This window comes from Planococcus citri, chromosome 3, assembly GCF_950023065.1.
Source record: "Planococcus citri chromosome 3, ihPlaCitr1.1, whole genome shotgun sequence".
Lineage (NCBI taxonomy): Eukaryota > Metazoa > Arthropoda > Insecta > Hemiptera > Pseudococcidae > Planococcus > Planococcus citri.
Genome location: NC_088679.1, coordinates 34277220 through 34304001, shown reverse-complemented (window position 1 = coordinate 34304001; position 26782 = coordinate 34277220). Strand labels below are relative to the sequence as shown.

General features: G+C 33.2%; 1 protein-coding gene across 1 annotated transcript in view; it reads left to right on the top strand.

Annotated features, from left to right (window-relative positions):
• The window catches only part of LOC135839811 (uncharacterized), a 40130-nt gene that overhangs the window by 977 nt on the left and 12371 nt on the right, over window positions 1-26782 (top strand). Inside the window, exons 2-3 of the mRNA XM_065356023.1 lie at window positions 23125-23448; window positions 23582-23800. Coding sequence (XP_065212095.1) covers window positions 23125-23448; window positions 23582-23800 — 543 coding nt within the window. The remainder of the gene's footprint in view (window positions 1-23124; window positions 23449-23581; window positions 23801-26782) is intronic.

Genomic DNA, 26782 nt, shown 5'->3' with positions numbered 1-26782 from the left:
GGGTTCTACTATGAAAATTATAGGAATCAAAATTGTAGAGAATTGATTTTCTAATCGTTTACATGTCATCAGTTGTTTTCTTTCTAAAACTAAAAGGCCTAATTTTTTCATAAATTGAGTTCACTTATTTTAGGCACCTCATCATGAATTTTTCATTTGCACTCGGTAGTAAAATAAGATGCATTATCATCACATTATCTTCGAGTTTTCATATTATGTAGATTTTCCAAACAACCTTAAAATGGAAAAATTTTTCTGGTTTTAAAAAATCGTTTTTTTTTCTTTTTTTTTAGATCCAGGCATTCGAGTTGAAAATTGAGAAAAATATAAAATTGAAAAAATTTCTCATAGGAATGGAACCATATTCATTATACAGTGTAAAATTAAAGAAAAATAAAATTTCATTTTAGGTATCTCTAACCTCGAATTTGAGGACTCCAAAATCAAAATAGAAATCGGCTGTAGTTTTAGGAGCAGATAAATGAGAATCGTTTCACTCCAAATGTTATAAGCCTCAAAACTTCAAGCAATATGCAATATTAAAGGGTTAAACAAAGTCACCTTAAAAGTTAAAACCTATCGAAGATTTTAAACGTTTTTTTCCAATGGGGAAAATTTCATTTTTTTTATGATGTGTGATTTTACTAAAATAAAATTCTAAAAAATTCAATGAATTCTGTACGAATTTTATTGTCTCTTCAAATATTATGATAGGTAGATACGAGTAGATACCAGGTAGGCACGTACCTATTATGATTTTTCGATGGATTTGTCAGGTTCATGGAGGTGGATTCAAATCCAATATTGAAAATATTGTTTTTTAACCACCAGTAGACTTCGATCGAGTTGGAATTTGGTTCAATGAAAGAGTATATCACGTCAGAAGCAAATTTTGAGTTGTATGTAGGTGTAGATAAATGTTGATTTGAGGATTTTTGACAAACTTTTGAAAACCAGATTCGCGTCATGCTGAATTTTGTTTGATTTTTTAAAACTGAAAAAATGACATATTTTTGACATTTCCAGTTGCACTGAATTTGAAGTGGACTTTTGGACGTCAAGTTTTACTTTTGAGACTTGGAAAAAAATTATGAATAAAATTATGTATACCTAAAATTTTCAAAAATATAATTTTCCATTGTCGGACTCTTGAAAACTTGAAAAAATCCTGCGAAGGGTTTTGAAAGCTCGCAAAATTTTTTCATCTGATTTTCATCAACTTGAGAAAAATCTTTGATGAATGCGTATGATGGCAGACTTTTAGAAAATTGGTAAAAATTGATCAATTTCCAATATTTAGAGTACAGGTAGGTACTCGTATATTATTTGACAATGTTTTGTTTGACTTTTAAGAAGTTGAAAAAATTTACATTAAATTCTTGACATTATGTCAGATTTAAAAAGTTGAAAAAAAACCATTCCTAACATTTCCAGAGACATTGAAAAGGATTTTTAAGAACTTCGAGAGAAGAAAGAACAATGGACTGTTAAAATTATGTCAAATTCTCAGAAATGATTTTTCGACATTTTGTCAAACTTTCCTGACATTATGTGAGACTTTTAAAACAACAATAAAAATAATAATGAAAATGAAAATGAAAATGAAAGAGCCTATTTCAGGATAACATGGTGAAATCCACACTTTCTCCAATTTTGATGAAACTCACCCGAGATGTTAGTTTATGTGTAAAACCATCTCGATTTTTTTTGAGTTGACCCCCTACCCCAACCCGAGAAATGGGCCCATACGTGCTCAAAATTCAAAATTCTCGTTCTCGGGAGAGGGTGGTCCAAAAATTTTGAAACTTTCATTAAAAAAATAGTCACTAGGTAGGTGCGTGTGTGAAATTTTATTCAAAAAAAAAATGTCATATTTGGTTTTTTTGGGGGAGGGGGTTGACAATAAAATTCGTAGAAAAAAACGGGGAGGGAGCCTTCTGCGAAATTTTATTAAAAATTTAGTTACACTCTAAGGTATAACATTATGTATATTTATCGATGCAACATGCTCAAAAAAACAAAATCTTGCAAAAAAAAACGTGATTTAAATGACAATTTTTCATTTTTGAGCCTCAATAAACGTAGAAAAATGAACGTAGGTAAAATCAAATGGCAAACAACTAGTAGCATGAAATTTTGCTTAATGCACAAGAACTCCTGCTCCATCTTTTGATCTTTTGCAAAAAAAAGTAGGTAAATCTGGAGATGAAAATTTAATTTTGATTTTCGAACCGCAATTTCAATTTGTTGCAGAAAAGTTGATTTTTTCTAGTGGCTCCAGATCGGCTTGGAAATTATAAAAATCAATTGGGAGGGAGGGGGAATCAGGATCAACGTCAGTGTGAATCGACTGCCAAAGTAGGTAGGTACCTACCTAATGTTTTATCTCAAGGTTTATTCATCTTTTTGAAAAAAATTGTCGCACTTAGGTCCCTACCAATGTAATTGGTTATTTAGTAATTTTCAAAAATTCACAAAAAATCTCCTTCAGCAGCTCAAAATTGTTTTCTGAGATTCAGCTAACATTCTTTTTTAGCGATCCTTTCAAAAATCAGCATCGATTTTTTGATACGTACTTACCTATGATTCCTCAAGTCAGATTTAGCCAATGGGTGATTTTTCCCATGGCTAGAAAAACCCCGGTAGCGTAAATATAAACCACTGCCAGTATTGTCAAATATTTTGATAATTTTTTCGAGAAAGTTATAAGCATTCTCGAAGACTAGCGTCACTACTCGTATTTTCAATCCGAATAATTTTTCTCTCGACACGATACCTAGAAAAAAAAATGCCAGACGATAGATAAGGTACCTGTATTTTTCCTTTTTCTTCATCTTGACCGCGCTCTCATCCATTAACCTTATTACCTTCTGTAATTCTTAACACAGTCGACCATTTTAATTAATCAGCATATAGGTAGGTATACATACGTAGATAAATGGGATATAAAAACACGATTTAACTCTCTCCAGATCTCAGACGTGAATAATAAATGGTATCGCGAAAACTACCACAGCAGCAACTGGTTTTTACACGGTGCTGGAATATTTTCGCAACAAGTCATTTCCTTTGCGACAATCGGCTTTTTCTTCTTCATCTCGGCTGAAACTGCATTAATAAAATGATGATCGCGGAACACAGGCTGTAAAAGTTCCTCTTTTTTTCAATACCTACCAGAACCGTATAATCATAACCGGGAAGTGTACAAACGTTGTAATTGAGTAGCTCAGTGTACCTATATAAGTGGTAGTATTCACCGGAGGTACCTTCTCGTATATCTGAAGATAATCGTTTGTATACACCTTATAATTATATATTGCCTATTTTGAATTTCACCTGATATATCTATCCATACAGAGGTGTCTGTCTCTGTGCCTTGTACAAAGCATAACTCAGGATGGGATATGCAAAGTGAAGATGCCGACCAAGATATTAATAATCAATCAAATCTTACAAGTGCTATTGCCTTATAAAAGTGATACGACGATAGTATTGAAACGTGATTACGCAGCCGAGTATTCGTACGACGAACCGGTTAACACATAGGCTCGCTATACAATATGAATAATATGAAAATAACATACTTACTTACTGTTTAATTAAAATATAGCTACATACATTTTGTTAAAGAACTTGGTGACCGATGACCGACTGTAGGTCTGCATCATGACTTATGATTAAAATCAAGTCATTCATAAACATGACTAGTCGGACCGAACGCCAAGACTATGGGCAATTTTTATTTTTACCGAAGCATACAGATAGGTTTCTGTAGGATCTAGGATATGTTATAGATTCGTATAAATTATTGCGAAATTACTTGGAAAAATGTGTAATGTTCGTATGTACATATAATTAACTACCGATTATTACTATTATTGAGAGTCTATGAGAGAATTCATGCCATTCTGATAATCATATAGGCTACAACGATGATGAGTGTGAGCTGTGTGTAGCGAACTTGTGTTTAGATAGGTCCATATGAGCCTATTCCATACCATCTATTCCATGTATGTACCTACTTAAATGTGCAATTAAATATATTTTATAAAATCTACATGTATTTCTAAAAACATGAATACTTAGGTAAGTTTAAAATAATGTTTATGTAAATAGGAAGAGTTTACGAGAGAGCAGGGGGCAATCAAAAGAGTAAACAGAGACTGAATTTTTCCATGATTCGATTAACGAGGATGTGTATGATATTGAATAAGGTATTCAGGATTTGTGTGCAGCGATTCAGTGACTGGATGAACCGAAGTCAAAGGTGTCACAATATGTCATGAGTGTGTATCGCTGACCCTATGATCTCCTTTCATTATAAGTTGAGTTGAGAAATTAATATTGGGAATTTTTTATGTCAAGGATGAATGATACAGTAATTTGAGGTAAATATTATTCTAAAAATAGTTCACATTGATCTATACTTAGTGATATGAAAGAGAATGATTTTGAGATGGGCTGATGAGAGTGGAGGAAAATACATACCATATACCTAGCTGAATAGGAATATTTTTGAACCAAACAAAACAAAATTAAAAAAGGTCCAAATGTATACCACCAGGACAAATTTTATGTAGGTACTAGGTACTGAATTTAATTTTTTTGATTTTTGGCGAAATTATACCTGCTTAATAACGTTAAAATTTGGTTTATATGTAGCTTGTTTTCTACTTCTCGAATCAATTTAAGTAGGTATGGTGATCGAGTTTGGGTCGCATTTTCACCTTTAGAAAACTTTTGCATTTTGAAGTTTGGGAAATATTGTCAGTAAAAAGCTGAAATTTAATTGTTGAATATCATTTCGACTTTTTTTTAGGGCAATTTTTTCAATATTGGAAAGTACGAAAACTCGCCAGAGGTTCCAGAATTTGTTTGAAACCATACTATAGATATCGATTTATAATATTATAGAGCCCAATGGAGTTTGGAAATATAGGGTACCTACAAAATTTAACGTCTCTGGAAAAATGTCAAAAAATCAAGTTGATCTTTTATATTTTCTTCTATAACAATCCTAAAATTTTAACCATTTTTATCAGATATGTACTTAATTTATCATTTTTTCAGCATTTTTCCAAAAATAATTGCAGCTAATTACACTTTTGCCATTTCATGCAATTCTGGTATTCTTCGAGGAAAAATGAAAATTTACGTAGAAAATGAAATAAATGAGCAATGAGATGAATTTCTTTAAATTCATTGTAATACTTGAATTTATACAGTAAGTAGGTAACTTATTTTTTTCACGACGAATGCCTATACCCAAGATTTGAATTATTCTTGTGTCTTAAACTTTTACTGCAATTTTTGAAGATTTCCAATTTTTTAAATGAATTTTTGATTTTTTGAAGACGATTTTAAGAAATTTTTTTGAAATCTCCGGCTCCGAATTGAACCACAGTTTAATTTTGGAAAGAAATATGTTTTAAAGACGCTGTAGGTACTTAAAATTTCAGCTATCCAGAATTCCAGATACATAGATACGAGACCAAATTTTGACCAATTGTTTAAAATTTTAAAACTTCAAGTTTTTGTAACCTGTTTCTTCTGTAAGTAATAAAAAGTTTGGAGTATTTTATGCAAAAAAATGCCATTATTTAATAAGAATGTGTGGTTATGTTTTTATTAATAGTAGTTTATTCAACTAAGGAGTAAAAGTGATTTTCGACGAATTTTGAGTTTTATTACCCGAGCCAAGCAACGAGGGAAATAGGTAATTCAAAATCGTCGAATATCACTCTTATTCCCGGGTTAAATAATTTATTTTTCGTTATGAGGGAGAAAAACGCCAGTATTTACTTCCAAAAATCAGAAGCGGGAGCAAAAGTAGCACTTGTTCTCCTTAAATAACGAAAATATTTTTATTCCTTCCAAAAAATTGTATTGTTCTCAAAAATTTCCATTTTTTACCTCCAAACTGTCATTATTTTTTCAAAAATTATCATTTTTTCTCGTAAAACATCGTATTTTTAAAAATGTAATTATTTTTTTCAAAACTTTTTTTTTAAATTGCCAATTTTTTCAGAAAAATGTCATTTTTTAGAAACTTACTATGTATTTTTAAAAAAAATTCTTATTTATTTTTTCTCTCAGAAAGTCATTATTTTTTTTCACAAAACATCCTTTTTTTTAAAAATAAAATTGTCATTATTTTTCTTAAAACCCGTCATTCTTTTTTCTTTTAAAAACATAAAATTTTCTGAGAACTTTTGCCACTATTTTTAAAAAAATTGCCATTTTTCTCTCAAAAAGTACATATAATTTTTTTTAAAATTCATCTTTTTTCTCAAAAATTTTAATTCTTTTAAAGAATTTGGAAAATCGTCATTCCTTTCAAAAAAATGTTATTTGATTTTAAAACTTATCAATGTTTTCCAAATTGTCATTATTTTCCAAAAATTTTTAAAAGTTAACGATTTCTTTTTTTCTAAAACTGTTATTTTTTGAAATCAAAAATAGTCATTTTTTTTAAATCGAAAATCGTCATTTTTTAAATTAAAGTTGCTTTTTTTTTAGAAATTGTCGATGTTTTCAAAAAAGGTACCCAGTGATTTCCACTTTCAGCTCTTTTGAGAAATCGCGCTGGAGTCATCAATCAATTAAAAATTGTGAAATTTGGGTTCGAAGAGACAATTTTCTCACACTCAAGGTGTCAAAAAATTAGTTAATGTGACCGTTTTCAAGAATGGTTTTCTCAAAATCGGTGAATTATCAATATATTATATATTTTTATTTCTATATAAAAATAACTTCCTCCTCTATTTGATTTATTTTCAATGGTGGAGAAGAGGATTTTGAATCTGTTCATTAATGTTCATCTGTTTCATCAATTCCTCAGTTATCAGCATCGTTCGTATCATAGCAATAAATTTTCGCAAACTTTACCCCCTTAATATAGCAGTTTCTGAAGACATCAAACAAAAAGTTAACAAATTGATCAAAAAAACCAAACATTAACATAACGAATGCTTTGTAATTTGTACATGACTAATTATGCATCAATAGCCAAACCGCAAGTTGATAAGCTGGCCCATATGATAACGTCTTAATCTCTTATGTAGGTACATATTCACTATTATGTTTATGTAGGTAGGTAGAGGTACTTAAACTTAATACAGATGCAATTTAAGATGAAAAAAAAAGAATACAAACGAATCACATTTTTTAAAAACCAATCTACTCGAAGTAGACCATAGCTGGAGGCGAAGCGAATACATACGTACCTCGAGAATCGAGATGCGAACCAAAAGATCCCACATCATTTATACAGAACAACTTTTTACTCATAATAATTTCCGGTAAAGGGATGAAATTAAAATTGATGTCGAAGGTGAGTATAGATAGCCATGGATGTAGGCGTGTTCGTGAATTTTTCAATTTCAATGTCTTTCTTAGAGCGAAATTTATTCGTGTCGGTTTAAATTGCGGAATTAATTAGTTAGAAAATTACTTCGGCTGCGATCGATGCTTAAAAGTCGTATATTTTTCGTTAACAAACGTATAATTAAATAAGCGAATTTTTAAATATAAATCTAAATTTTCGCGCAGTACGAATCACAAATGGTGTTAGAGATAAAAATGATTCAACAAATTCACGAGTTCCTATCAGGCACCTGTTCAAAATGGAAGTGAAGTTATGGCGTCGTAGGTAGGTATTTGGATCCGTTGATCATCATGTGATGCAATTACATCTTATACAGGGTGGTCCATATGTAAGGTTCTAATTAAAAATCCTTCAAAGTTGATCTTTTCAATTTTTGCTCGTAATACCTACCTGAGATTCCCACGAAACAAAATCCAGATACCTAGATACCTACCTAAGGTGAAAAATTTCACGATTCGCAATTTTATTTATGTGAATTTTTTCCAGAGGTCGCAACGTGACCATACTCACGTACTAAGTTGTAAATTTGACCAATTTTTACACCTCTTTAATAATTTAACTATTCCTAAAACATAACTTCGAACGTGCAAAAATTATTCTTCTTCTATTAAAACTATTTTTAACCAATTCTTTTGGCTCGGTACCTTCTTTAGAAGCCACCTTTTTGATGTCGAAGGCGCGAAACTCCCCAATAAGGCACTTCCCATTGACGCGCCAGATCACAGATTTATGAACTGGTCGAGTTCATCAGAAAATCACCAACAGGCAACAGGTAGTTTTACACCTGTTTAAAGTATTGTTTGATCACGATATCGGGTTGTTTACCTGTTCCACCCCCAACGGTTTGAACAAACGACAAAGTGAATTCCGGCGAATTTCTACGATTTGAATAAGTATATCATCAATTGAAACGTTCTTATTCGAAGTTCTTTTTAAATTGTAGAATCGAATGCGAAAAAAAAAATACCCTTCAGGAATGCGCCAACTAAAGAGTAAGAATAGGAAACGTGATTCAGATGTATAGCGATGAAAGGAAATCACACCACGTGCCATTGAAACCTTGACATTGTACTCGTATTCGTGCACGTAATTCAGAAAAGTAACCTACCTACCTACCTACCTACCTTTCATTCGTATTGTTTTTTAATATGTTCTCGTAAATTAATAGTGTTTTTTTCACAAGTTCCGCCACACACTTGTATGATTTTAAATCCATTAATACGAATATAATTCGCGCATTAGCTCTATTCATCGTGCGTCTATTCGTACACGCAGCTACTTATTTCGATCACAAAATGCACTCGATAAAAAATTACCCCGTCAAAGAGCTGCCAGCAAACATCGAATCGCTTCTTTTCATTGCTCGGGTTAAATATCGTGCTTTACATCTCCCCCTCATCTAACCACAATCTTGCTCTATTCCACGCACTATGTATCAAAGTCATTTACATCTCTTGGAAATTTATTATCGCCGTTGACGCTCAATTAAACCCTTTTTTTTCCTCCATCTCTTTTTCTCTTCGTTAGATCGAAGGTGCGTTGGGTGCACCGTATTTTAAAAGAAATCTTCATTTCAAAATCGTTTTGACAATCGTAGGTATAATTTTTCGTCTGTTTTTTCTCGCTCGAACCTGTTTCGTGGTTGAATTTTTTTCTATTTTTATTTTTATTCGTTCGATATATCTGTACAGTTTAGACAGGTGTGGTTTATATTGGGAATTTTCGTTCGACTTAATTGAATTGTCCGATTATGGCCGGATTATGTAAAGTTTTCAAATTTTACCCAGATCGGTATCTTTTTTTTTTCTGCCTATAGTTTCTGTACCTATATTCGATTACAAGTCGTCACTTCGTCGTCAGCCCAACCTATTAACTCGATTACCTTATTTTCTCACTCATCATGCTTTAATTTAGCTCGAAGCTCTCGACAGAAGTATAGGTACGAGTATATTAGAATTAGCTAATCGAAACTGAACTTGAAAGTGTTCCCGGATGATGGACGATTGTACTATGTAGATGTGTAACTGTGTACCTCTAACTATGATATATTTCGCCCCCACGATGCGTTGGTTTTTCTCTATTGTATCCACGCGATATTAACGATCATCACGCGAGTGGGTCCACGAAACCTTAAACCCATGGAATATGTAAGTATCTTGTTATCTCTTCGCATCTATAGACAAGTATTCCGCATACCTATAAGTACTCGTTATTGGTATCTAAATTGAAATACTTATTCGATGAATGTACAGGTTAATTGAAAGTGAGTTCGTACCTTGAAGTCTGCTTACATAGGTACAAAGACTAAACTGTTTCAATGGAAATTTCATGGAAAGTTTCATGAATCTATAGTAATGCACGAGCGTTTCCTTTTAAAACTGATACTTCGGGCAAAAATTGCCATTCCTAAATTCAAAATTGAAGTTTAACAATTGAGGTACCTACCCAAACCCAAAGCGTGGACCCAAGGTTTAAAATTTTTTCAAAATGAATAATTTCAAATCTATAACATTTTTGAAAGGTGGCGGGGGATTGAGGAGACGCTGAGGGATCAAATCCAAAATATACACACAGATACCTATTTGAACTCAGTGACTTTGAATACCTACGTAGAAATTGACATAATTATGCCTGAGGCCTGGTCAGATCAATGTTTTGATCGGATTAGATCTGTTCAGACCTGATTGGTACTTTTTTTTAAAGGCCCCCAAATCCTTACGAGGAGGCGGGGGAAATTTATTTTACAATATAAGGAACAACTTATAAATACCTATTGATTCTCATAGGGCTGAGAAAAATATTTTATATCATATTTTTTTGTAATATTTGGCTATTATTCAGCAATTTTCACTGGTTTTGGAGAATATTTTATAAAAAACTCGCACAACAAGCGAAATTTTAAAACTTAAAAAAAAATTTTTTTAATCAAAAAATCAAAATTTGAAAAATGAAAAATTTGTTTTATAAAAAATTAAAAACTATGCTAGTTTTAAATGATAGTTGATACCCATATTGTAAGGGCATTTTTTTTTTGCGTATTTCGGATTTTTAGGACATATTTTTACATATTTCAGTTCACGTTTTTTAGGAAATATTTATAGAGAATATTTTAGCATTTTTTAGAAAATAAATATCTCAGCCCTACATAAACCTTACCAAATTACACAATAAACAAGAAAACTAAACGTTATAATTACAGTTGAGAACCAGATCTGAATAGATCTGATCTACAGATTTGGTCTTTCTCCAGAATCAATTAAGTAAATCTAATCAGATCCACTTTTTCCTGGATTTGCAATAAAATTGATGAAAAATTTGTTTTAGAGGGAACTTCTAGATTTATTAATTAAGAAGGTACCTAATCTATCTACCTACGTACTTCTTGAATATAAAATGTCGCCGGATTCAGCCAATTTGGTTTCTCTAGCAAGATTTCATTTTCCTCGTAATTTTCAAATTTTTTCAAAGAGGCGGAAAATAATTGAGGTAGGTACCTACCTACCTATTAGCTAAAAATGTGTTATGCTTTCAATGTTTTGGAATTTTTTGATTTCAAAATTACCAACTCTTTCACTTTAGTTTTCTGATCAAACGTAGGATGACACTCGAATGCCATTTTCATCGATTCTGCTTAACATAGAAAATATTTTCCGGATCAATTACAATGGTGAATTTCATTTTATTCCCAAGGCAACTCTGGAGATTTTCGTTTCCGATTTGAACAACAGCACGATTTTTGGAAAAAGCATTGTCTGATCTCTCCTGCCTCTCTCCTCCTTATCCAAGATTTCCTCTGACTAAATTCAAAAATGGACTATTTCTGGCGTTTCGTGTTTAAAAAAATGAAAAATACAGCCTGTTACTTACTCAAGCTCCAAATTAATTTCTGAATTGTTGACTTGAAAAAATTCTGAACAAATTTAAAATCGTGTTGGAGGCTCCAGAATGACCAAAAAAAGGTGAAATTCAGTTCGTTTCGTCGTTTTGATTGAATAAATATCTATCTATTTCCCCCCTCCCCCCGAAACAAAAATCACTGAAAATGGTCAATTTTGGATTTTCAAAAATCGAGAAACCAACTTGAGGAGCGAATGGCACGGCGATGGCGGGAATCTTGGACAAGAGTGTTTCAGACCATTTTCTTTCCAAAAATCGTGGTCGTCTCATTCGAATAGGGGGCGGACATCTCGAGTGGTTCCTTTGTTAGTTTTCAAATATCACGAATAATTCCGACATTCCAATACCTCAACGAAATAGTTTTAAAAATTTTGGACCTCATGTTATTCTTTAAGGGGTTCCCGGACATTCCTCGAATTTAATATTCCGAACGGGCATTTCCCCGAATATTTAATTCCCCGAATACTCAATCCTTCGAATCCCATTTCCCCAAAATTCACAAAATTTAATAAACAATTTTTAAAAAGTTTTTTTTTTTAATCCCAGGGAAAAATAATTGGATGTGATGTGATCTCGTCAGATCTAGTCCCATCTGCAAAACTGCGATCTAAAACCCGATTTAATTGAATTCGCTCAAATTTAATTAGATCTGATCAAACTTCTTCGGATACGGTCAATTTTTTGATCTGACTGTTTTTTTTTTAAATGAGAGGAACGAGGGGAAAGTTTTGGTTCCGAAAAAATATTTTTCATTTAAAAAGGTTCAATATAATCATCAGGCAAAAATCAATTCATTTTTGATATCTATTTTCAAAACCTAGAAAACTTCTAAAAACACTTTCAAAAACCAATCGAAACAATTATGCAATCATCCACAAAGTTCTTAACACACTCATAATGCGGAAAAATGTCCAAGATTTTGGATCAAGTACAGTGGTGGCAGCTTAGAATTCTCCCGGGTGTAGCACCACCTGGATTTATCAAGTAAAAAAAGTCCCAATTTTTTACGCACGTAGCACCATTTTTTAACCTCAAACTACTACCCTCCCACCTCCCAATTTTGTCGTAACAATGTGGTAATGACAGAGGCGGACTGGGTCGGTTTGGGACCCTCGGCGTATGCAGCGAATGAGGCCCCCAAAATGTTTCCTTTCCTCCTTAACAATCTTTCTCGTTCTGTTTTTTTCGGTGATTTTTTGAGAGGGGGTGGACAAAAAATTTGCCATAAGAAAAAAATACCAATTTTGCCAAATAAAATGACAAGTTTTTAAAATGAAATAAAAGATGAATTGACAATATTGTCAATGGATATAATTCGCATTTGGGCTTACGAATAATCCTTACCTATTTTTTCCTTTTGAATTTATGGAAGTTCAAAAATGTTTTTTTTTTAGGTTTAGAGAAGAGATAGAAATTGACCCGAGCAAAGCGAGAGCAATAGCTTTTGAAATTCGTATTTTTAGAGGTACAAAAACGATGTTTTTGAAAAATTTGTTCACTTTTTTAGTTCAAAATTTTAGAACTTAATGGCCGTTTTTTTAAATTTTCAAATTTGAAAATGAAAAGCAAACAGGCCCAGAGCAGAGTGAGAGCAAACACTAGTTTCGAGAAGTAGAAAAACAACGTTTATTGAGGTGAAAAGTGTGTTTTTTTTGGTTAGAAAATTACTTGAAATTTGAATAGGTACCTACTTACATGGTGTGTCTATTGCCTTTTTGCTTGTATCAAGACGCTCCAAAGTTGACAAATTTCAATTTTTAAATATTTTGAGAAACTTGAGTAAAAAAAATCATATTTTAGAGATAGGCTATTTTGTAAGAGAATTTAGACCAAAGATTCTGGTTAGAAATGTCAATTTTCGCAAATTCAGGCACCACCATGTCCCTTCAATAGGAAATTGAGTTTCAGGCACTTTTGAACTTTCCATGCGAGACCTTGAAATTTTGAAATTTTCTGCGAAACTAATTTTACTCGTCCGAAAAATTTACACCATACCTATAACGTATTTCAGTTATGTGCTTAAGAGGTCATTCAGAGTTCATGCCAGGAAAATGAGGAAAGGGGATTGTGCATGCAGAAATTCACACTCTTCAAATCTCGTAAAAAAAAGAGAGGATTTACGAGTGCAAATACAAAATGTGTATAAATTTTCAAATACAAGTAGAAACATTTCATCGGTCATCATGACAAGGAATAGGCTACTCGTACATAAATACGTTAATCGAAGGCGGAAATCGAATAATCGATTGAAATCAAGCCAAAACAATTATAAATAGGTTTATTTTTCAACGGATCGGGTAAACATTGTTAACAGGTAGTTGATGTGCGAATACCCGTAATGGTATAAATATCTCTACATGTCAGAAAGCATTACGAATAATTAATAATTTATAAGCGAACGAGGTTTTTAAACTCGTTGGCAGACACGCGTATGTATGTGCTCACCATCGTACGAGTGCATAAGTTTAAGATACATAGTAGGTAAGTATACCTATAACCATGCTGAGTAATCCGGACATACTCGTATAAGACATATGTAGGGTCATACTCTCATAAATTCGATTGGTGGCGATATTTTGGCAATGTAAGGGGGATAAAAAGGAAATGGCAACTGTTTACGGGGATTACTTTGGAATTGGTTGGAAAAAACTGTCATTAGGGTGTTGAGCTTTGTTTTTCGGTGCATTGGAACCATTAGCAGCACATAAAGCAATTGCGGCGGCGACGATGCACGTTGAAAATCTCTCAAATAAGTTGAAGGTGTACGACCCACGACCGCACAATAGATACCACCGTGAAATCCCTTATTAAACGGTACTCATCGTGTTGAATGGTAGGTAATTTATAGGTGCTTGATCCTCGTATATATTTTGAAAATACCGAATTTCAAATTCCACTGCACTGATGAGAGTGATGGGTGCTCGTTTTCATTCGAATGCATAATAATTTCTGCCCTTTAAAGTAAACACAAAATCACCATTTGCAGTTAAAACGCAAAATGTGTCTAGTTCTCACACTTTGCTACACATATACTTATACCTACCCATCGAGTAACCCCCCATCGCTGCCTCTCACCCCTTTTGAGCGAAGGCGACGAAAATTTTTAGTTTTACGCGCGACTACGTCGAGCCATAGGCTGTGTTACCTAACGACGCGTCGAGTTAAGTAAACATTTAAACCATTTTCTCAACTGTTGGTCTAATCGCATTAGTCTTAAAGCTTGTTCTTTCTCTAAATCCTTTTCATACTTTTCGAGCAATTTCCAACAGTTAAGAAGTTTTTCGAATTGCACTGCTCTTTTTTTTCATCGCTTTTTCTTCACTGTATAGGTATTCGCTTCGTCTCGTCTTCTTGGCTTAAAAAGCTTTCCGTCGGCGAATGTTCCCATAAATAAGTTGGATTGCGATAATAATACAATTCCGAAATGTTTGCTTGTGTAGTGTGTACTCGTCGTCTCGAGACTATGTATTCACACGAGGTGTTTAAAACTTAATTATCGTATAAGTCAACAAAACGTACAGGATTTTTTGGCGGTACAGCGGTTGGTAATTTTCATTGACGAGCGAAAAGCTCGAGAATCAAGATGATGAATCAAGTTATGTACCTGTACTGGATTCCCATTTATGTATAAATGTATAAAATAAATAAGTTGAGCTATACCTATTTTTCGCAATTGCTATCATGTACCTAGTACATTGCGAAATGATTAATTAATATAAAACCGCGATTAAATTGATGAACGTTTTAAATCTAGGAATCATAGGTACAGGCCTATGAAATTTTTTATGAAGTTTGAAAGATCCTAATTACTTTTATGTTGTAATTTGTACACGTAAGATTTTATGTAAATGATACCAATGATACATTATTTATTAATTATAATTAATTAGTACATACAAGTAGGTATCTTACTCACCTACCAATTCTCATGTTTATGTATTTTATTTTTATGTAGGCTAATGCGGTTTGTTTTTTGTTTTTTTGTGAAAAGGTATTTTCTATCTAAAGGTTTTCGTCTTAAGAGCATCACACGTGGAAATCTTTTGATTGATCATTTGTTCGATTCAAACGAAGGTTTTGTGAACTGATACGTAATTCTCAAATTTATAAACAATTTGAAATACTCGTAGAAAATTTTTTCAAAATATTTTTCGGTTTTTTTAAATTTTAAAAACTTAAAATTTGAAATTTCTTTACGAAAAACCAATTCTTAAACATATCTACATCAAAACAGGGTATCTACTTCAAACCATTATGCAGGTTCATGTGCTCAAAATTTTAGAAAAACTAGGTATCGCGATGAGATAGGGGTTTCTCAGAAATGCTCATTGAATAAGATAGATCCGATCGGTCCTGATTGAGTAGTACAGATCAAATCCGATCAGATTTGAACACTTCTCCAGACCAATTACTTAGATCTGATTATACTCATCAGATCAGTGTTTTAATCAGATTGGATCTATCTAATCATATCAACCACTTTCCCCTGGGACTGCAATTGGAAAGGTGAAGTAAAACAGTCGATTTCTGGGTGATGACTGGGTCATTGAAATCAATTTTTAAGTTAGTTTGTTTTTTATTCAATCGATAATATTTGAGCGATTTCTGAGCCATTCCAATAATTTTAGGATATTTACTTTTTAGTTATTGTACGTGACATTTTTTGGCTTTTTTTCCAATTCCACACAACTTTGATGACTTTTTACCCATTTTTTCGGCACCTTTGAAAACTTTTTCACTGCTTTCAGTGCTTTCACTCAATTTTCGTAATTTTTGAATTGGTTTTGTTCATAATTTAGCCCCATTGTTTTACTCAAATTATTTTATTTTTCAGTTTTTTGTACATCTTTTACCTTTTTTTTAAGCCAACACTTGGGCAATACTTTCAATGATTTTTGAAAACTTGAAAAAAAAACATGAATTTTTGATCTATGTCAGGTACGTTAGTGACCTTGAAAGTCCAGACGTACATGTCAATAACGTTCAGAGACCAAACAAGACTACAGACGGCATTGAGAGCTAAACAGGTCGAAGACCTTAAGAAGGCAGACAGGCGATCTTGGACAGCTATACAGATATTCAGATGACCTCAAGAGGTCAGACAGGCACACAGACGACCATGAGAGGCTGGACAGGTAGATCCGTGACGTTAAGAAGCCAGTCAGACAGGTCCATGACTATAGAAGAGGCTAAATCGACAGACGACTTTAGAAAGCTAGGTAGATAGGTAGGTCAGTGACTATGAGAGCCCAGACATACAGGTCAATGACCTCAAGAGGCCAGACAGGCAGCCCTGAGAAGCCAGACAAGAATGTAAATGGCCTTGAAAGTCCAGACAGATGACGCAATGATCTTGAGAGGCCATGCATTGGGTCAATGACCTTGGAATATTAGTCAGACAGATTAATGAGCCTATAAGAGGCCAGTCAGACAGACAGACAGACAGGCGAAGTTGGGAAGCTACTGCTAGACAAGTAGGTCAGTGACCTTGAAGGTCCGAACATATGGGTCAATGACCTTGGAATATTAGTCAGACAGATTAATGAGCCTAAGAGGCCAGACAGACAGACAGACAGACAGGTGACGTTGGGAAGCTACAGCTGGACAAGTAGGTCAGTGACCTTGAAAGTCCGAGCATACGGGTCAATGACCTTATTTAGAGGCTAGACAGAAATACAGACCACCTTGAGACGCCAGACAGACAGGTCCATGACTCTAAACCGACAGACGGACAGACGACTTTAGAAATCTAGGTAGATAGGCAGGTCAGTGACTATAAGAGCCCAGACATACAGATCAAAGACCTTAAGGGGCCAGACAGGCAGCTCTGAGAAGCCAGACAAGTACGTAAATGGCCTTGAAAATCCAGACGGATGGCCCAATAACCTTGAGAGGCCATGCATATAGGTCAATGACCATGGAATATTAGTCAGACAGATTAATCAGCCTAAGAGGCCAGCCAGACAGACAGACGACGTTGGGAAGCTACTACTAGACAAGTAGGTCAGTGACTTTGAAAGTCCGAGCATATGGGTCAATGACCTTTAGAGGCTAGACAGAAATACAGACCATCTTGAGACGCCAGACATACAGGTCGGTGACCTTAAGAAGCCAGACAGACAGATATACGACCTTGGACAGCTAGACAGCCACTCAGACAACCTTATGAGAGGTCAGACAGACGGGTCGATGACTTTAAGAAGTCTCACAGGCATTCGGACAACCTGTTCAATCCCAATTTTTTGTTGAAAAATTCGAGTACAAAGAATATAAATTTTTTGCTTACGCTTACATCAAAAGTGGTCTTGAAATTCAATTTCGAGGAATTTTTTTGTAAAACTTGGGTTCTCAAAATCCATTTATTCATATTAGAATAAACGCTCTTTAAATGTGATTGTAATTCCGATTTGACTATAGAAATGTGTTATTCAGGATACCTGGTTATTTAAATTTTGCATCGAATAATATCAAATATGTAATTTTTTGAATTTCGACCAAGTGTCCCGGAAAATTTAAATCCCTATAGGATTCTCAGTTTATCGGGTAGACGAGCGAAATTTTTGGTTTCTATGTAAATGTAAAAGTTTGCAAGTTATTTTTGTGCAGTGTTACCTATGCTATTTATTTTGGTGTAAATTTTTTGCAATTTTGCAGTACATATTTATTCCACAAAATTATCAATTTGAAAAATTGATAATTTATTTTCGATAATTTTACTTTCAATCTAACTTTATGTGCCAACATTTTTCCATTTTTTTTTGCGAAATTGCCCCATCAATTTTTTTCTTTATTTCTAATGACTTCATCAAAAATCATCATACTACGTATAATATACAAGTTCACATTTATGTTAATTGGATTTTCCCTTCAATGCAACGAAATTACTACGAGAAAGTACCTAACCTACCTAAATCATTTATACTTGAAAAAACGCCCTCATCTCCGTCAAAATCAAACCCATGCCTACAACTAACCACCGCCACAGACACCAATCACAATCCATGACAAAACCGATCATACGGAGTGTCGAAAGCCAGCATTAAAATGGCACCATGCCGGTTAGTAAAAATGCCAAGCCGTACTCGAGTATGTTTTCAAGTACCTCCTCGTACGGAAAAAAACTTAGCAGACAAACTTCTCTAAACGCGTAAAGGATTAAAAAACGCGTACAACAGCTTTTCCGGTATTTTAATTAATTTGTGAGAAAAGGTGAGTGTTTGAGATGCGCGTTTGTCTTCTGCAGGGGGTTGTGGAAAATGAACACGATCTGAAGGGCTCGCGTATTTGGTTGAAAAAGAGCTCTTATATTACGGTGTAGAGGAAGGAAACTGTGCTACACAGAAGGTGAGAACATTAAACCCTTCAATACGTTTATTGGATTAGACTTCACATATTCTATGGAAGTTAGGAACATCTACATATATGGCGAGGATAAGGAGTTAATATAAGACGAAATATACCTAATAACTTCTTATAAGGCAGACACGTTGATACGAATTTTATGGCAGGTGCATAAATTGCCATAAATTAACGGTAATTTTATGTGCACGCATTTCCAACAAATTATTATATTTAATCTTCTCTAACCAGCAATATATTTCCTGAGTAATGATGATAAACCCATGTTCCACACTAATACCTCATTCTATCTATTTTAACAACATATTATAAGAAAGATTTTAAATAGCCTTAGCCTAGCGTAAGCTTCCCTGCCCCCTCCTCCCCGCAAAAAATTAAAAGGTCTTCAGAATTCATGAACCATCTTTTCTCAAAATCAATTGTTTCCTATTTCCAGCAATGGACTGGAAAAAATTTCGGATAACTTGATTTGGCCAATTAAAAAATTGCTCGTTCAACAATTGAAAATATATTATTTTAATTCATCTTCATAGAGAGAGGGGGGTCGATAGGATATGATTTATTAGGGTGGAGTGAAGAGAAATACTGGATTTTGACGAAAATTGTTTGGAAAATTTAATTTGAGTGGGACTCGGGAGACAATTTGAAAAAATATGAGCCTTCTACGCGTGTATCTCGATGATGAAAAGTCTTACTGTTTCTGATTAAAATATTTTTTTAAATTTCTGTTTTCCCTGTTCGAAAAGTTCGTGATGCTTGCATCGCAGTTTATTTTATCGTCAATCCTTTAATCTTATATGTACATACAAATGTTTATTTTTTTGCCACGGTTTTGCTTTTGTTTTGGCTTATGGTGTACAAATGTTTCGAGTGAAAGGTTTTCCACATCACGAATCCTACAGATTTCAACGTAAGCGTGGACAATCGTTGTGTAGATAAACCGAGATTACGTAGCCTTAGCCTCGGATGTAAAAAATGCTTATAAAGAGGTAGCTTTTGCTTTTCTTTTTGGTATGGTGATCTCGACATAACCACCTGCTGATTTAAGATTATCATGCAGTTGGGTAGTTCGAAGGTGGTGTAAAATAGTGCATTCTTGCGCCGATAAATTGAGTGATCTTATACAGAGTTAAAAAATGTCACCAAGTTACAAGGAGTAAGGTTAGGGTCGTAAGTTTAATTGGAAGATCCCGACGAAGAATTTATTCAGTGTCAGGACCGTTCCACATTTTGCTTTCCAGTTCTTGCGCGGATATTCTTATTTGAACGTGGTTCGGTAGGCCTAATTAACGTACTGAAGTTTACATCTTAGATCAAATTATGCTGTTAAAGAGGTGACAACGTGATTTTCAAGTCGCATATCGCGTTTCTTCGATATCATCGACTTTCCAAAATGAATAAGTATACCTACATCAGCCAGCTAGTATGATTTACATGGGTGTATTTTAATAATAGGTGAAAGTTTTCCGCGTGTTAAAATTTTTATTATGATTGTTTTCCGGTGTAATTTTTCATAATGTGTGTAGGTTAATCATTGTATGTATTATAGGCCTATGAAGCTGCGACATTAGGATATTCCATGTAGGTACAAGGCGTTTGATAAATTGATGCGATTATTTCATTCAAATATGAAAAACACTCGTATAAAGTTGTCTGTTTTGGAAAAAGACATCATTTCGAGACAAAAATATATATGTACCTGCAACTTAATTTAGGTCCCACTCGGGAAAATCGTGAAACTTTCACAATTTGTTTACTCCAATCGAGCTGAAATTTGGTTTACTTGAGCGGAATTAACCTTAGGAACAGGTACAGGTACCTATTTCAATTCTACTAAAAGAGTACGTAAATTTAAAGATGAAAATCTGAAACTGGGTTTCGATTCCGAAGTCGATCCGCTGAATCAATTGCCATTATTTTCTGGTTGATCTGGAGCCAGCGGCAAAAGTTGACTTTCTCCAGAAATTTCAAATCACTCCAGAAGATGTTATAATCATCTTTGGCGATTGAAAATGTTATCCAGTCATAAGTTCGATCTTATGAATGAATTAGGGCTGGTGAATTTCAAATTCGAGATGACGACTTAAAAACAGTATTTTTTACAAAATAAAAAATCTAAATTAAAAAAAAAAAAATCGTTAATGTTTGTTACAAATTTCTTAAAATGTTTTTTTTCAGAAAGTGAAACAACTTTTCAGAAATTTGTTGCTTAAACTGGTAAAAAATGCACTTTGAACATGTAAAAAATGCACTTTTTAACTGAAAAAAGCACCTTTTTAACTGATAAAAAATGCACTTTTCAACTTGTAAAATAATGTAGTTTTCAACTCGTAAAAAATATGCATGTTTCAACTTGTAAAAAATGCACTTTTTAACTTGTAAAAATAATTTTTTCAACTGGTAAAAAAAATGCATTTCTCAACTTGTAACAAAATACATTTTTCATTTTGTAAAAAATGCACTTTTGAAGTTGTAAAAAATATGCATGTTTCAACTTGTAAAAAATACATTTTTCAACTGGTAAAAAAATGCACTTTTCAACTTGTAAAAAAATGCAATTTCTCAACTTGCAAAAAAAAGTACTTTTCAACTTGTGTAAAAAATTGCATTTTTTTTACTTTATAGAAAATGCACTTTTCAACTTGTAAAAAATGCATGTTTCCAACTTCTAAAAACAATGCATTTTTCAACTTTAAAAAAATACATTTTTCAACTTGTAAAAAAATGCACTTTTCAACTTGTAAAAAATGCAATTTTTCAACTTGTAAAAAAATGTACTTTTCAACTTGTGTAAAAAATTGCATTTTTTTAAAATGTACTTTGTAGAAAATGCATGTTTCCAACTTGTAAAACAATGCATTTTTCAACTTTAAAAAAAATACATTTTTCAACTGATAAAAATGCACTTTTCAACTTGTAAAAATGCACTTTTTAACTTGTAAAAAATACATTTTTCAACTGGTAAAAAAAATGCACTTTTCAACTTGTAAAAAATGCAATTTTTCAACTTGTAAAAAATGTACTTTTCAACTTGTAAAAAATGCATGTTTCCAACTTGTAAAACAATGCATTTTTCAACTTGTAAAAAAGAGCATTTTTCAACTCGTCACCTCTGTTTCTCAATTCACCAGCCCTTATCTTAATAGTTCAAATGTTAAATTTATGACAGGATTAAATTTTCAGCTGTCAAAATTGGTTGAACGCCTTGAAGAGAAATTTGAAAATGCCGAAGAAAAGTCAACTTTACTTACTGGAGGCTCCAGATTGGCTGGAAACTAGTGGTGATCTTTTGGGAGGGAGGGGTCAGAAATGACTGGATCTAATACAGGAGACCTGCTTGCATCTATTCAGATCTGAATTGATCTTATGATTCAGTTAGATCTCTTTCAGACCTAATTGAAGCAGACTTTTGATCGGATTAGATCTGTTCAGACAATGATCAGATCCAATTTGCAGGTTTGCTTTCAAAATCTTATTTTTAATGAAAATAACGATTTTTTCAAAAAATTTAGCCAAACATGAAAAAATGATTCGGGGCTGTTGTAATTTTACTCATTGGAAATTGTGGAACATATTTTTCCTGAAAATTCCACTTTTTTAGAAATAAGAATCGGATGATATCTCAATTCTCAAGTGATTCTGTCGTTGATACCCAAGCCAGGCTACTGAAACTTGTCATAGTCTCCTAAAATAGTCGAAAATTACTCTTACCTCGTATCTCAATTTTTAAATAAATTATACTGATTACACATCAGATCGTCGTTACGTTTTTGACTGCAGATAACCATTTGAATCGATTTCAAAAATTAAAATTTTGTTCTTCGTAATTGCATCAATTAGTAGGCATGTACCTAAACGTCCTTACAATAAATTGGTCTTCATGCTGCCAAAAAAAAATTTTCTAAAAAAATTGGTTTTGCAATTTTTTGGTTTCCCAGTATTTTATTTTGAATCATCATCATGACATGACTAATATTTGTGTCATTTTGTCAAGTTTCTTCTATAATGGACGTGATGAGCCTTTTAGATTTCTGAATTTACCGGTCAGTGATAGGTTCTCTTGTTTGGTAGCCTGCTCAGTGACGAATGAACCTTCTGAATATTTTTTGCTGGTGATCTTGATTCATATTTTTTCGACGAAAAAAAAGATCACACGATGATTTTAAGCCCACTATGAAACAATTTCAGTTAGGGTACACTTATCAATCCGGAAGAGAAATGGGGAAAACATTCTTGTAATTTTGCCAATAAGTAGTGAAAAAAATCACCCATTAACAATGCTCTCGTAGGAGATTTTCGGCCAAAATGTCTTTCATAGGCGTTTTTTACTTACCTTAAACACGTTTAATAAATAATTATTTACGACACCGAAGTAAACTCATCATGTTGACATTGTACCAACCTATAATTTGCCAAAACTTAACTACCTATACTTCTACATATGTAAGTTAACATTTCGAATATTTTTTTTTCTGTTACAGGAAAGGCTATAAGTTACGACAAGTGACCAACAATAAACACCTAATGCAGCTGATTTACGATAAAAATAATCTACTGATGAATTGCGAATACTTTCGCAGCCGGCGAAAGGTTGCCAAATTTCTCAAGTCATTTAAACTAAGCGTGCACCTGAATCGTAAAAATTTAACTAGTTTAGATTCACGGCCAATGCCCCGAGAATTTTCCGTTTGGTTACAGTACCATAAGCTGAAGCAAGACTGTCATCATATATCAAAGGATAAAAAAATCTATAAAACTAAAAGAATGGTGCAGTCTACTTCGAAAGAACCGCCTAAAGAAACTTCGTAAGTTTGACCATGTTCTCATTAAAATGTATACATACTTACGTACTCATTTTTGAAAGATTTAGTTTCGTATCCTATCTAATACATCTATACATCGATGTGCCATCACCTAATCCTGTTGAATGATCTACAGATGGAATTTTTCCGATTTACTCATAGTTCCTGGTACCAAATGGTGCGGTAAAGGCTTCACGGCGAAGAAATATAGTCATTTAGGAGGCTTCGGTAGTGCCGATAAATGTTGCCGTATTCACGATACAACCTGTCCAATGTGGATTGGAAGTATGGAGAAGAAATACGGATTGTTTAATTGGCGACTTAATACGCTAATGCATTGTTCCTGTGACAAAAGGTAAATAAATTCACCACTGTATGATTCCTCAGTCAAAGATCAAAGTTTCAAATCTGTGATTGCATACTTTTCGTCATAAATTAAACATATAAGTAGAAGATAGACATGGAATTGCCCTCCGAAATATTGCGCATTACAGCTACCTCTAATTCATATCTTAGAGTTAGTTTCACAATCTTACTGAAGAATTTATGATGCAATGAAGTTGAAAGGCTATCTACGTATATTTTACCTAAGATCTTTTTTTATTGAATTTGCCAAATTTTTTGAATCATTGCAACCAAATGAGAAATAATTTTTTTTATGACCCGAGTATAAAATAGGTAATGCAAACCTTGCAAGAAAAGGTACCCTCTGGCCTCTGGTGGAAAAATTTCAAGATCAAACGAAGTAAAATCAAAAGAACAGCAACAACAGCTCTTTCAAAAGCCGAATTCAATTTTTTGATTTTTGGTGATTTTTTAAAAAAAAGTTCCGAGGTTCATAGTACATATTTTATTGTCAAAAATCGATTTTTTCGAATTGAGCTAGCAAGCTGAAATTATTAGGTTTTTATCCTCTTTTTGGCCTCTCGAATCGAGCCATTCTGAAGACTAACAGTAAATTTTTCAAATTTTCTAGTTCTAGAAAAATCGCCATAAAAAGACCCAAAATTGAATTAAGCGCCTTCCATCAAATCCATTTCTGCCATTTCCAATTCTAAATTTTCTCCGAGGATTATTATTTTATTTTTAATTAAAAAATTTCTCTTTTGCGCCCCACTCACATAAAAAAACTGAAATTTGGTTTATACAGCTACCCTATTTTTGACTTCTAAAATTATTTAGTTTCAGTTTCAAGTTGTTTTGAAGCCTCCAGTAGACTTTATTAAAACGTCCATTTTTAAGTAAATTGGCATAAAAAACACTAAAACAAAATTCATCTCCTATGACCTTGTCTTTGATGCTCTTTCAATCGTTATTTATGAACAACTTTTCAAAAAATACCTAATAAATTTCGAACAATTTGAATCCACTTAAATTTGTTTGTTTTTGAAAAGTGAGAAAAAAAATTACGGGAGTAAGCTCTTCAGCTACGATTTTTTTACCCAGGACAAATGAATAATCATAGTCGAGGGGAATCTCAAAAAAATAGAACCGCCACCCCCTCAAAAAAATTGCAAAATTCTAGCTACTCAATCAATTTTTTTCAATTTATTAAAAAAAAATTAGCGTGGAAATTCCAATCTCTTCAATTTTAGTGATTCCAAGGAGCAAGGACTATGAAAATCATCGGTTGAAAAACTGGGATTTTTACTGTAGATGGCCTGTGGTATTCCCTCATTCAAAAATCTATCTAAGATTCGAGAACAAAGATTGAAGGGATAGAAATGAACGGAGGGATACTTATATTTTCGACTGTTAAATTCAGTGATTTTTAGAAATCAAATAAGTAACCAAATACTGCCTACATTTCTTACCTATTCTGTATAAAAATCCAAAATTTGAAGTTTTTTTCAAGTAAAAAAATCATGTTTAATCAAGTTTGAGCAATTTTTACTCGAATTTATCATCTTAATCAATTAAATTTTGTATAGGCTACACTCCTACATGTTTTCTTGACATTTTAAATTGTTTTTCAACTAAAACAATTTTATTTCAATTGTCAAAATTTTCAAATTTTTTATTCATTTATTTTATTTTTATGGATTAAAACAGGAAAAAATTGATGAGTTTTTTCAACCAGAAAAAATTCTTCCTCTGGCCCAGGTCTCCCTTATGGTGGGTATGAGGCTACACTGGAGGCTCCAGAACTGTTCCAATTGCAAAGGACCTCCAATGAAATTTTTGCATTCATAAATTGATCAAAGCTCTTACAATAAGTTCCAATTTTATGACAATTTTCTCAAAATTTTCAAATTCTGAAAATTCACTATAGAGGCTCCATGGTGGCTCAAAAACATTATCAATTGATTCAAGTGGGTCAAAAGTGTAGTAAAAACCCAAATTTGAACTTAAAACCCCTGATTTTTTAAAATGAAAAATGAGCCATATTGTATTTTTTCGAGAGTTGTCATTTTTTTGGCCCATTGAAAAAGTACTGTTGTTCAAAAATCCTTTTTCTGGATATACTTTTTGAAAGTTTTGACTTTTCATGTCCTCCCCACCTCACCACCATTTCAGGAACAAAAAAAGGGGATTGGGCAAAACTTTGAAATACTTTTCCATTAAACTTGGAGGTTAAAATTTGACATACGATTTCGGAAGTCCTGTAGATGTAATTCCGGGCGGTTTTGGACACTCAATCCCTTTCTGCTTCTTTACAGCTAAACAAATTTTATTTTTTGCATTCTGAGTGGTTTAAAATTTTGTTCACGCATGAAAACATCCTATGTCTGACCTTTTGGTTTCAACTTCTCAGCCCCCCACCCCACCTCTTTTAGGTTACATAAATGATAAAGTTGCATCTTACCATTTTTAAAACAGTTTCAGTTTTCTGTTTCATTTTGCCAAATTGCCAATCACTGCCTGTCTCGAATTACAAAAATGGATTTCTAACTTTTTTTAGAGCAATTTTCAACTCGCAAGTCGAAAATACAGTCGAGTCAAAGACTGTGACGTTTCTTTTTCTTCATCCACTCACCACACACAGTTCAAAATCTCTCTTCACCTTTTCTCATGGTACCCTTGAACTTACGCAACCCATTGATCATTCCTCACAATGGACGAGTAGCCAACATGTGCGAGTTAGCCCACTATCGTTCAAAATTAACACACTTAACGCCTTGTCAAATGACTTATTTACTCACCTAGATAGTTTTTCACTATTTTTCATCCTCCATACTCCATAGTCTCTATAAACACAATAATGCTCGCGACTTATTCGAACACCTTAACAGAAACGCACGCGCCTACTTTGTTCCAGAATATTAAGTAGGTTTATGTGTATCTTTTCTTTTTTAGGTAGAAATAAATACGTATAGGTACATACTTATTTTTTTAT